The sequence below is a fragment of the Gekko japonicus genome, unplaced genomic scaffold (assembly GCF_001447785.1).
Source record: "Gekko japonicus isolate JY-2015 unplaced genomic scaffold, Gekko_japonicus_V1.1 scaffold3722, whole genome shotgun sequence".
NCBI lineage: Eukaryota > Metazoa > Chordata > Lepidosauria > Squamata > Gekkonidae > Gekko > Gekko japonicus.
The window spans coordinates 105,418-118,357 of NW_015171612.1; the positions used below are offsets into that span (position 1 = coordinate 105,418).

The following is a 12,940-nucleotide window of genomic DNA, read 5'->3' on the forward strand; positions in this document are numbered from 1 at the left end:
ACACCTCTGGTGATGTCAGGGGGTGTGGCCTTATGACACACTTCCGGTGATGTCAGGGTGTGTGGCATATGCTAATGAGTTATGCTAATGAGTTCCCCTAGCTCTTTTTCTACGAAACGACCCCTGCCCACAGACAGCTATTTTAAGACGCTGGCTGCGGTGGTCACACACACTGAACAATCCACTTTGAGTGCACTTTCTGACCGGCATCTAGTATTCGCTCCGTTGTTTTACCAAACCCACAATGGAACAGAAAAAATGTGGCTCAAAACCACATTCAGAGCCAGTGCCCTACTGACCGCAGGGTCACCCCTGAACGGCCATAAAACGGCCATAAACCTATGCAGACAGTACCATAGAACCGAGAGATCAATGAAAGTGAAGCCGGCATGCAGTGTGGAGGCCACTGTTCCCTCTAAGCTGAGTTAGTGTGAGCCAGCTCACCGTTTTTTAGCTTCCGGCTCACACTTTTGTTTTAGCTCAGGAAGGAGGGCTCCAGAGCAAACTAATTTGTGCAGCAGCCCAATCGCTCGCTCACAACTTTAATGCCAGTTGCTCACAAAGTAGAATTTTTGCTCACAGGACTCCACAGTTTAGAGGGAACATTGGTGGAGGCTACAATAAAATCCAACAATCAATCAAAGTGAAAGTGGCACGCAATGTAGAGGGGAATTTCTGTTCCAACGTGGGTTTGGTAAAAAAGTGGAGCGAATGCTAGATGCAGAATGGGCCTGTGTGAACTGGCAAAACTGGGAGCGATGGCGCAGGCAGTTAAACGCCTGCCATAACAACAGTGATGAACAGCCACTACGGCTGTTCGAGACCCACCGTGGCCGGGGTGAGCTCCCGGCCCTAGTCCCAGCTCCCATCCACCCATCGGTTCTAAAGCGTGTAAAACACAAGTAGATAAAATGGGTACCTGCCCCTAGGTGGCAGGGGGCACCCCTCCTTCTTACGAGGACGTGTGGCAGGACAGGCGGCAGCAGAGTTGGCCTTGGCGACCCAGCGTGCGCGAGGCTGGACGGAGGCAGAGTCGTGGTGCGCGGTAGCGTGGCGACGCAGCGCGGTGAAACCTGTGGGACAGAACCAGAGCTTCGGCTGGTGCATTGCCGAGCACCGGGTGAAGCCCACCGGAAGGAGCCGCGGATTAAGACCTGTTCCGGGCGCCAGGAAGTGAAGCGCCGAAGAGCTGCCACGGACTGAACATCAGCCGAGCCAGGAACCGAGCAACAACTGAGCCCGCGGTCGGGGTGCTGGTAGGTTATCACCCCCCATACAAATAATGTGGCCCTAGTTAGGTATAAACAGTTGTGTAAACCGCTCAGAGACCCTTCGGTCCCTGCCGAAAATTAAATAATTTTTTTTTAAAATCCAGTTGGAAAGTGCATTGAAAGTGGATTATTTAGCGTGCGTGACCCCAGCCACTGTTACCCCCCCCCAACCTTTCAAAATCCATTCAATATCAACTTCAAATCCAAGCGGGCATGAACTGGCATGCAGAACAACAAGCAACCGCCTGGGTTTCCAATGAGGTGGCAAAACAGGGTTAGCCCACAGAGCAAAAACAACAAGAGTTTACTTCGGTACTTAACCAGCACAAATCAGTTAGAAACATAGTTGGATACCATACTCTAGCTACATAGCTGTTAAATTGGAAATAATTAGATAAAGACTTTAAAAATACATTAAAAAAAAAAGAACAGAATGTTTAGTCTTTCAAAAATTAAGACATTCAAAAGGCTCGCTCAAAACTGTTCCCTTGCCACCGAAGTCTCAAGGATTGTCTATGTCCCTCCTTAACGTATCCTTTGCAGATTTTATAGGCTGTGGCCAAGAATCTGGCACAAGCAAGCGTAAGATGGGGGTCTGAATCCAACAAGAGCCAGAGCCTGGGCAAAGGGGCAATGCCCCGCTGCTGTCGATTTTAGACGCACTGTTTTCATACCTATTGTTTTCATGTTCATGTTATTGAACTGTTGGTGGGCATCATACATTCTAATAGTTAAGTATGGCCCAGTCTGCGGATATCTAAACCTGCAGATTGGGGCCACACTAATTGAAAACAGAAAACGCCTCATCTGTTGGATGATGGCAGGCCCAGGGGCCAGAAGGTGTATGAGGTTTGCCACCATTCTCCTTGATGTTTGGGGGCGGGGCGGTGAAGCTTTGGTGGTCCCAGCCCCAGGACCTGATGCTGCCATCATCTTTGATGGGGGGGAGAAGCTTCAGCAGGCCAGGCAGTGGAGGCTGGAAGCTGCGCTGAACTGGGTGGCACTGATGGTGGGAATAAGAGGGGGAATGGATCCCCCCACAGGCCCGTAGCTATGCTGGGGCTTTGGGAGGCTCTGACCCCTTTCATAAAGGCACAGCTCCACAGGAATTTCTCCTATAAATGCTTTTTTTCCAATCATTTAAAAACATTTTTAAAAGGCGTGCACTCCTTTAAGCAGAGTGGGGTGCTGTAGTTAACTAATTCCCGCACTGAGCAAGGGGGGTTGGAGCAGGTGACCTCTAGGATCCCTTCTAACTCTGTGTCAAGAAACTGCTCTCCTTTCAGAGAGTTTTTCTGCCTACGTGTTAGCTTTCTTGACCATAGAAGTCATCACCCCCACCTGCCAGTGTGTTATCAGAATTGATGCTTAGGCTGGCATAAGTGATAAACTTGCAGCAGCTGGGAACTGTCATCTAAAGCAGTTGACAGCTTGCAATTTAGAGATCTATCCTGGCAACAGCTTTCTATTGGCTAAAGCCAATTTAGAGATCTATCCTGGCAACAGCTTTCTATTGGAAAGCCAGTTTGGTGTAGTGGTTAAGTGTGAGGACTCTAATATGAGAGAACCAGGTTTGATTTCCCACTCCTCCACTTGCAGCTGCTGGATGACCTTGGGCAGGCCATAGTTCTGTCAGAACTGTTCTCTCGAGGACAGTTCTGGAAAGGGCTCTCTGAGCCCCCCCTACCTCACAGGGTGTCTGTTGTGGGGAGGGGGAAGTGAAAGGAATTTGTAAGCCGCTCTGAGACTCCAAGTGAAGGGTACAAATCCAATCTCTTCTCTTCTTCTAAGTGGCTTTTCTTTCTGTAATGAGAACTTCAGCCTCACTAGAAAAAAAATTTGCCCCACAAGCCACAAAATCTTGGCTATGGGCCAATCCCCCCATGAGTCCTCCCAGTTTGGTGTCGTGGTTAAGTGTGCGGACTCTAATCTGGGAGAACCGGGTTTGATTCCCCACTCCTCCACTTGCACCTGCTGATGTGACCTTGGGTCAGTCACAAGCTCTGGCACAGCTGTCCTTGAAAAAGAGCAGTTTGTGTCAGAGTTCTCTCAGCCCCACCCACCTCCCAGGGTGTCTGTTGTGGGGAGGGAGAGGGAAAGGAGTTTGTAAGCCGCTCTGAGACTCCAAGTGAAGGGCGGGGTATAAATCCAATCTCTTCTTCTTCTTCTTCTTCTTCTTCTTCTTGTAACTAATCAATAAATAAGTTCTGTCAAATTGCAGCCAGCTTATGATGACCCCTCAAGGCAAGAGATGAGCAGCGATGGTTTGTCATTGCCTGCCTCTGCATATCAACCCGGGAGCTTCTCTGAGCTTTCCCATCCAAGGACCACCTGGGCCAGCTCTGCTTCGCTACTGAGAGCTGATAGGTTCCGGCTAGCCTGGGCACTTCGGGCTGCTACGGTGGGCATATAAGTATTTTTTTTAAAAAATACATAAACCTCAGTGAAGCAAGACAGTGGTCTTGCTGGCAATCCTGCAGGCAAAAACGCATCATGTCTCTCAAGTGGCTGTTCTGAATTGGCTGAGCAGGTGTTTCAATTATTATAATTTTTTTTGGCCATCAAGTCAAACTGACTTCTGGCGGCCCCTAGAGGGGCTTGGAGGCAAGGGAAGTTCAGTGGTAGCTTGCTATTGCCTACCTCTGTGTCACAGTCCTGGTATTCCTTGGAGGTCTTCCATCCAAGTAATGGCCAGGGCCGGCCCTGCTTAGCTTCTGAGATCTGATGAGATCTGCCTTGCCTGGGCTAGCTGGCTGAACAGGTGTTTTGCTGAGCCAAGGCTCCGAGCAACAGGAGACTTGGGACCGTGCACTGAAACGCACCCACAAACGCACCCACACACACACAAAAAAAACCCCTGCCCAGTACTGACCTTTGATACTGACATGCTGGCCCTGCAAGGCCTCCTCCACCGCCTCAGCAATGCTCTTCACAGCCGTGTTGTTAGAGGGGACGTAGGCCAGCTCCCAGGGCTTGTGGCCATGCCGATAGCGGAAGAAAGGCAGGAGCTCATCCACCGACTGGTTCTTGTAGATGGTGGCGTTGGGATGGCTGACTGAGTGCACCCGGTGGCGAAGGGCGATGAGGATCGCAGCAAACAACAGCGGCAGGCAGATCTCGATGATCGTGACCAAAATCTGCCGCTTCTGCAGAAGGAAAACATGCAGCATTGGAATTTATTTATTTATTTATTTTTGGGTTTATAGCCCGCCCTCCCCAAAGGCTCAGGGCCTGCTAACAAAGAGGCACGAATGCCAAAGTTAAAACAGATAAAAGCAGAATAAAACAATACAATACGAAACACTAAAGTGTCGGTGCTCTAGATGCCACAGAATCATTAGTTGCAAGACGGGGTTCTGGGAAAAGCTATTGATTTCAGGCCATCGATATACCTCCTAGCAGCACAACCATCCCATCTTCATCCAGGGACGTCTCGCACCCCATTTAATACCCGCACAATTGATGGTCAAGGTGCGATGATGGAGGGTAATGGTGATGGAATAGTGGCAGCGGCGGCTCCTACTCAAAAGCCTGGCGGAAGAGCTCCGTCTCGCAGGCCCTGTGGAACTGTGCAAGGTCCCGCAGGGCCCGGATCTCCTCCGGGAGCTCATTCCACCAGGTAGGAGCCGCCACCGAAAACGCCCTGGCCCTAGTAACAGCAAATTTGATATTCCTGGGCCTGGAATTACCAGGAGATTTTGACTCCCCGACCGTAGTGCCCTTGGGGGAACATGCGGGGAAGCTACAATGCACAGGATGGAAGTTAAGAACACAGGAAGAGCCCTGCTGGGTCAGACCATCTGGTCCAGCACCCTGTTTCACACAGTGGTCAACCAATTACTCAGGAGGCTCAACAACAGGACATAGAGGTTGAGGCCATCCCCTGATGTTGCCTCCTGGCACTGGGATCCAGAGGTTTACTGCCTCTGAATGCAGAGGTTCCCTTTAGTCCTATTGGTTATTGTATGAATGTACCCAATCAGAAGGCAGAGAAATGTTCAGGAGGGAACGAATCGGATTGGGTGCTATCTTTGTAATGCCATTGGTCCTTAACTATTCTAGGGCGTGGCTATACCAGCCCGGGATAGTTTAAAAGGGAGCTTTTGCTCCACTGTTGTGTGTGTGTTCTCTTATTGTTCTTGTTTACTTCAATAAAGCTGATTCACTGTTTGATTACGAGACGGCGTCGAGTTCCATACTTAACATCCCCCCTTAGTTGTCTCTTTTCTAAATTGAAATTCCCAGACTCTTCAGCCTTTCCTCATAGGGAAAGTACTCCAGGCCCCTAATCATCTTGGTTGCTCTATTCTGTACTACAAGAACATAAGAAGAGGCTTTAAGACAAGAAATGCCTTCCTGGATGAGACCAAATTCTTTCTAGTTCAGCTTTATACTTCTGTGATGGATTTCTCCCTCAGTCTATCTCATGTCAAAGGTAATAACTTGCCAAATCCATGGGTAGCGCACCCAATTTTATTTGTGTCTTCTGTATCTCTGGATCAAGAATGCTGCTGCCTTTTGGAGGGTCTTTCCAAGCCTTTCTTGTACACAGAGCAATAAGCAGGAAGGAGATCAAGACAATCTTTCATTAAAGGAGCACTTTTGTTTGCCGCATTTTTCTCCGCACTTGAAACAACAATTTCCTGTTACTGGAGAAACGACTGTCAATCCTTTTTCATGCACTTTCTGCTGCAGTTGCTCGCAAAGCCCACAAGATCCCTCAACATTACTTCTGCAAAAAGGGGGGGGGGGATTATAACCTCCACTAAAAGACTATTAATAGAAAGATTCAGCCATGTTGGTCTGAAGCAACAGAACAAATTTTGAGTCCAGAGGCACATTTAAGACCAAAAAAGTTTATCTCTGGGTATGAGCTTTCATGTGCACCTGCCAGCCATTTCCCCACTCCAAATCACACATCCTTCAAATCTGCGCCCCCCTCCCAAAGTGTTTCAAAAGCACATTTATAACAGAAAACAAGTCTGAAATCCTGCGGAAGAGGGGAGGCAATCTGGAGTGGGAAAATGGCATGACCCATTTTCCTGTAATGTATTCAGAAGCTGCCATGAATGCATTAAGATGTATGTGAAACATCTCATAGGGAAGCTATGTTAAGCTTCGTCTTGGGCAAGGATGCAAGCCCACGACAAAGGTGTCCAATCACGTTCAAGCGAACTGTAAGCGGGAACAACGGTGATTGGCTCTTATGCGCTCAATCGTATTGGTTGATATATGTATAGTAGGTGTGGCTACATTAGCCGGGAAATGTTTAAATACAGAGCAGCTACAATGGAAAAGCTGTTCTGGCTATCAGATGTTGTACTGTGTTGAAGAAGTGTTTGTATCGAGAATAAACTTGAGTTTTTTGGCTGAAATAACTCTCCGACTATTTGTTAAGCGCAGGACTTAACATTTCCCAGCCACTTTCCTGCTCTTAACCACCTGTCATGATCCTGGGCCTATAGTGGTGCGGCCTATAGGCTCTATAGAGGCCTAGTGGCTCCAGGAAAGCCTGTATTGGAGTAGCTATCAGGTACCCTCTGGACTCTGTGATTGGCTAACAGGTGATTTGGATGGAAAACTGACACCAGCGGAGGCAACGAAGGTGGTGCCTGGGGAGAAGGAATTAAAGGCCTTGCCCCAGAGCGGGAGGGTGTTGACTCCTAGGAAGCAGAGCTAAGTGCAAAGCTGCTGCAGAAGGAGGGATCCCTCATCCAAAAGGTGTGAGTCAGCTTGAGGCCCAATACCTAGAAAAGGCTAGGTACAGTATAGTTAGACACATTAGGGTTTATTATTTTACTGCCTTACCTGCCTTTACTGTGCTCATTTTTCCTATACATTATTGACGGTCTTAAATCTCTTTAATAAAAACAGTTTATTACTATGCCTGGGTCCTTACACCTCAGTCAGTCACTTATAAGGGGAAGCCAGCTGGAAAAGGAGTGTATAAAGGGGCATACCAGAGTGGTGGCAGCCATTTGAGAACCTTTCTAGCCGCTGCCCATGACACCACCCCTTCCCATAGTGGCTTTTCCACCGAAAAGTGGCCACTACCGCACCACTGCAGTGCAAAATATGCAGGTTAGCGCCAGTGCGCTAGTGGAGAGCTAGTCTTGCTTTACGGGCTGAGAGCTCTGAAAGAACTGTGACTGGTCCAAGGTCACCCAGCTGGCTTCATGTGGAGGAGCAGGGAATCGAACCCAGTTCTCCAGATTAGAGTCCACTGCTCTTAACCACTACACCAAACTGACTCCCTGTTTTAGTTTTCCTGTTTGCCTGGGATGGAAATAGGCATTGCAAGGCTGCTGCTGAAAATGGCACCTCTGTACTGAGTTCTCCCGTTCTCACGGCACTGTATTTTTTCCCCTTGTTTCCACATCCTCAGCTGCTACTGGCGTAGGAGGAAAAATGCACCCTGCGAGAGTATCATGTGGAAGCCGGGCAAAGTAATCAAATTCCTTTCCTGCTGCCGTCTGCCTGGCAAGTTAAATCAAGAGCCAAGGAAACAGAACTGTGCTCCACAATGTTTGCTAAATCTCGACTGGGAAGCAACTAAGCCACCGCAGGCAGATACAGATAACCCCAGCGGTGAACATGTATACAACCGTAACATGGGTGCACCCCTAAGCAGCCATCTTTGAGGTGTTTCACATCATCATCAACCAGATGCCGTCCATTCCTGCGTAGGTGTAAACTTCAGGGGTGTTGAGGTGCTCAAGCACCCCCCAGATTTGGCTGGGGGTAGAGATGTAAAATTTCCTGAAATTTTGAAGCTCAGGAAAAAAACCCGTTTTCCCCCCGTTTTTTCCGGGGGGGAAACGGAAATTTTCGGAAAAATTGAAAAAATGCTACATTAGCATTTCTTTTGTCTTTTCTAGATTGAAAGTCATTCTGTTACTTTAGGAACATAAAATATGACTATGGACATTTTTACTTGGCATGAAATTATCACAACTAGCATATTAAAAATATAGTGTATCCAAACAATTATTACAAACAGAATACCCATCCACATGCAAGAACAAAACTGAAACTTTTTTATTTTCTTCTGACAATCGCACCTCCTAAAGGAAGACATGCATCTTGTTCTTGCATTGGAGAGTTCAGTTTGTAACCTAGGACTTGCTTGTCCTCAGTGCACAGAAATTAGATCAATCTGATACCATATATATATATTTTAGAAATGATTTGGAAAATATTTGAACACCTTGTCTTAAAATATTTTATTCATCATGTTCAAATAAAACGTTCCATAATCAATTTTTTTTTTTGTTCTTTTCTTTTCTTTTCTTCAATTTTTCCAATTTTTCGGAAAAAAACAAAAAGGCTTCAGGAAAAAAATGGGGGGGAAACGTTTTCCCCCCGAATTTTTCCGGGCCTTCACATCTCTAGCTGGGTGTGTGTGTGCGCTGAGCCTCCACCAGGCATCCACTGCCCAATATTGAAAAACTCACACGAGGGACTCCGTTACAATGGGTGGCAGCTGAAGCACAGGACAGGGTGCGTATGGGGGGGGGGGGATGCAGACCAGTTGCCTTTTAAAAAATCCCTTTTCCCCTGTGTGGGAACACAGAGAGAACACTGGCAAGTGTTAACAGAATGCCCTTTTCTCCTGGGTGGAAGTTCGAAACATTTCTTTTCTGCAGTCAGAGAAGAAGAGGAAGGCAACCTGAGTGCCTCCCAGTGTTATCTGTGTGCCAATGCTAATGGGGCAAGCCAAATGGGTCAGGCTTCCCCCTCCCCCCTTCTCCAAGCAGGAAACGAAATGTCCAATTCGAATTCCCCGCTTTGTTGGCGCTCTTGTGGTGAACACGGTACATTTTATCATTGCTGGTGGCCATGCACTCAAGTTCGGTGGTTCTGGTCCAAGGTAATCTTGTCAATAAAAAATATTACAGGTTATTTGATACCTTTGCAACCTGATCTTATACTGTTAGACCTTTGGAATGACCCCCATATCTCTAAACTCCGTCAGGAACTCATCTCGGTTCTGCTAACAGCTGCTGAAGTGGTTATAGCAAGTAGCTGGAAGTCCCCTAACAAGCTGCTACTATCCTCGTGGCGTTTGAAAATATGAGACTACTATTTCATGGATAAATTAGCTGATGTAATAGCCCCAGTCAGTGTTCCTCGTGAGAAATCGAATCTCCACATGAAATGGTTTCCTTTCCTAGAATTCATATTTAATACTGAACCTTCCAAATTCACTGTTCCTTCAAAGTACTATGAAGTATTTCATCGCATGTAACCTTATAAGCAGTTTCTAACTGACACTTTACAGTTAAGCCTTGTACTATGGTATTTAAGTGTTGAATGTTTGTATGCTCACAGATGTTTTACAAAATAAAAATATGTTATTTAAAAAAAACAACAAAAAGCAGGAAACAGAGAAGGGGGATTTGGTGCTAGGAAGTCTCCAGGCGATTGCTTAGTTTCCCCCTCAAATGGCTGTGGCCCCGCCCCCAGCGTGCCCGGCGTCATGACGTCACTTCCCTGTGACGTGCATGCGGCGCGCGCGCGCTCTGCGCACACACGCACGCTCCGGGAGCCACCCCAGAATCCCCCGCCGGCGAGGTAAGTCCAATTTGGCAACCCTACGATTGCTGGAGGTTCCGCAGGATGACTTCCAGGTGGGGTCCCAGAATGCACCTGCAGAGGGTCTGGAGAGGGTGATGTAAAGGGGGTGGAGACACAAGTTTGATCAAAGTCTCTGCTCCAAGGAGGAATGTCTACACACTCTAAAGAGCTGGTCAAGTAGGTGTGTATTAACAACTGTTCAGCTCCGAGGCAGCTACAGCTAGCATGAACTGGTTTCAAACTTTTAATAGTATTATTGCACTGTGACTTACCATGCATGGTGGTTGTTTGGATACAAAGCTATAAAACACTCTGGCAAATTTGAAATGCAATTGCAGAAAGTTAGAAGCTGCACCCGGCCTGCACAATCCGTGGAAAGCCTGTCCCAGCAGACACTTGCACGTATTTGCCAAGGATCTAAATATAACATCAAATGTGTACTGGCCAGAATATTCAGACTGTGTCCAAGGTTCCTTTTTAATTTTATGTTTAGATAGATTTGTTTTTGTATTGTTTTAAACATTGACCTCCCCTGCCTTCGTAGATCGTGACTGTAATGTATTCAATAGCGGCCATTGAATGCATGATGTATGTGAAACATCTAATTGACTTGCCATGTTGAGCTTCGTCCTGGGCTAGGATCCAAATCCATCCAATCGCATTGCTAGCCCAGGAAGCACCTAGTCAATCACTTTACAGCAAGCTCCCTGAGCAGGAACGTCCGTGATTGGTCCTTATATGAACAACCGTATTGGTTGGTATTTGCATAAAGTAACCAGGACCCAGCAATTTAGATAGCAACAAAAACCAACATATTGCGGCACAAGTTCATATATTTCCACACTAGCATTAATGATATTGTTTAATATTTCAGCAAATCAGTAACATCAAAAGACCAAAGTCTTCAAGCAGCGGAAGCAAGGACGAACTTTCTCGAGCTTGACAGTCCGTTTCGACCTGCGTCTTTATCAAACGTCAGTTTGTGTTGTTTTTTCTTCAAATCATGAATTTCCAAGATATGTGCATCAATTCAATAGTGGCTAACTGTAGCTCTAATATACATCAATTCCTTCCGGATAATACCTTCCGGATAATACAGAGGCAGTACCGCTGCCTCTGTATTATCCGGAAGGAATTGATGTATATTAGAGCTACAGTTAGCCACTATTGAATTGATGCACATATCTTGGAAATTCATGATTTGAAGAAAAAACAACACAAACTGACGTTTGATAAAGACGCAGGTCGAAACGGACTGTCAAGCTCGAGAAAGTTCGTCCTTGCTTCCGCTGCTTGAAGACTTTGGTCTTTTGATGTTACTGATTTGCTGAAATATTAAACAAAATCATTAATGCTAGTGTGTAAATATATGGACTTGTGCAGCAATATGTTGGGTTTGGTTGGTATTTGTACAGTGGGTGTGGCTACATTAGCCGGGAGAGTTTAAAAGCAGGGCAACTGCAATGTAAAAGCTGAAGTGTTCTGTTCTGGCTATCAGATGTTGATCCGTGTTGGAGTTGTGTCCGAGCTGAAGAATAAAGTTGTGTTCTTGCTGAATCACTCTCCGACTGCTTTGTTAAGCGAGCGACTTAACAGTGACGATGGAGGCCCCTCCCTGTGATGTCACTGGCTCCTCCCTATGACGTCACTGGGCCCCAGTTATTTTAAGGACCAAGCATAGCAACGGCTCTGGTCTCGCCCCAGCAACCCCCCAGGAAATTGGAAAGTCTATGCCCTTGCGTTCCTGGACACCTGGCTGCCCACGTACCCAAGCTGCAGGAGGGACACCATGAGGCTGTGCCGTCATGGCCTCACACACAGCTTCGAGCCAGGCTTCAGAGTCTGGCTACAGACTAGGAGGAGCAGTATGCTCCCTCCCCATTGGTTCCACTGCTGCCCGGCTCCAGGGGGTCCCTCTGTGCCCCACTTGGAAGCTAGTGGGAGCACAAAGTGGGTGGTGCAGCCCCCCCCCCAACTGTTGCCACTGCCAGCGTAGATCTGGACAGCAGCAGGAAGTGTGTCCCCCCTCCTATGCCCCACTCCTGACTCTTGGGGTGCCAAAGTGAGCACAACTAGCCCTACGTCAGTCATCACCGCCAGGCCTGCGGGCTGAACTGCAAGGAGAAACCCATCCCCTAGTGGTAAAAACATCCCGCCCTTCCTGAATCTAGTTCCCCAGATAGCGCACTGCTGGTTAATTACACTTCTGGTTCGGTACCGCTGCCTCTGTTTTTGTAAGCTTGTTACGTTAAAACTGTATTTTTATTTTCTCCGATCATGAGCCACTTTGGTGCCTCGTTGGTCAGGCAGGGAAGTTGCCAGGGGTCATTTCCTGCAGGAGCGCACAGGAGCGGCGCTCTGGCAGTAAAGAGCCCAGGGGGTGGGCACATGCAACAAGCCCCACCCCCTGCTCCCAGCAGCCCTCAGTCAGAGCAAGAAGCAGCCAGGTAAGTTGCAGAGCTCCCCCGGTCCAAAACAGTCCAGTGGCAACTTTAAGACCAAGTTTATTCAGGTACAAGCTCTCCCTCCTCTGCGAGGACAGATCTGCATGTTCCCCCCCCCCCAATAGCTAGCAATCCAAAACAGTCCAGTGGTGCCTTCCGACACACTTCCGGTGATGTCAGGGGGTGTGGCATATGCAAATAAGTCATGCTAATGAGTCATGCTAATGAGCTCCTGCGCCTCTTTTTCTACGAAATGACCCCTGGAAGTAGCACCCAAATCCTTTGAACAACCCTCTGTTGTCCCCCGCCATTGTCTACAGTCCCCCCGGCCTCCCACTGAACTTACCTGCAAGATGTAGTTCTTCCAGAGAAGAAGCCTAAACTGCCGTAAAAGAACCATCTTTCCCTTGCGAAGGGAGAGCCACAGCTTTGCAGGACTCTGCGGAAGAAGAAGATTGGGAACCGTCAATGAAATGTAGGAAACCAACCCACCGTCGATCAGATGTTTTACATGAACTTTCTGTTCTGTGGGATGGCGGGGGGGGAGCAGGAAGCTACAGAGCCCCCTTGCCTGCAATGCTGGCAAAGGAGGCCAAGGAGGAAGGAAAGGAAAACGCGATGAACTAGGAAGAAAAACTCTTGCAGACG

At 47.7% G+C, this 12,940-nt stretch overlaps 1 protein-coding gene across 1 annotated transcript in view; it reads right to left on the reverse strand.

The window, feature by feature from the left end:
• ABCA3 (ATP binding cassette subfamily A member 3) overlaps window positions 1-12,726 on the reverse strand; it is a 92,969-nt gene extending 80,243 nt beyond the window's left edge. The window contains exons 1-2 of the mRNA XM_015419928.1: window positions 12,639-12,726; window positions 4,144-4,417 (exon numbers count right to left, since the gene is read on the reverse strand). Of these exons, the coding sequence (XP_015275414.1) occupies window positions 4,144-4,417; window positions 12,639-12,692 (328 nt within the window). The 5' untranslated portion in view covers window positions 12,693-12,726. The remainder of the gene's footprint in view (window positions 1-4,143; window positions 4,418-12,638) is intronic.
• Window positions 12,727-12,940: the final 214 nt, after the last annotated feature.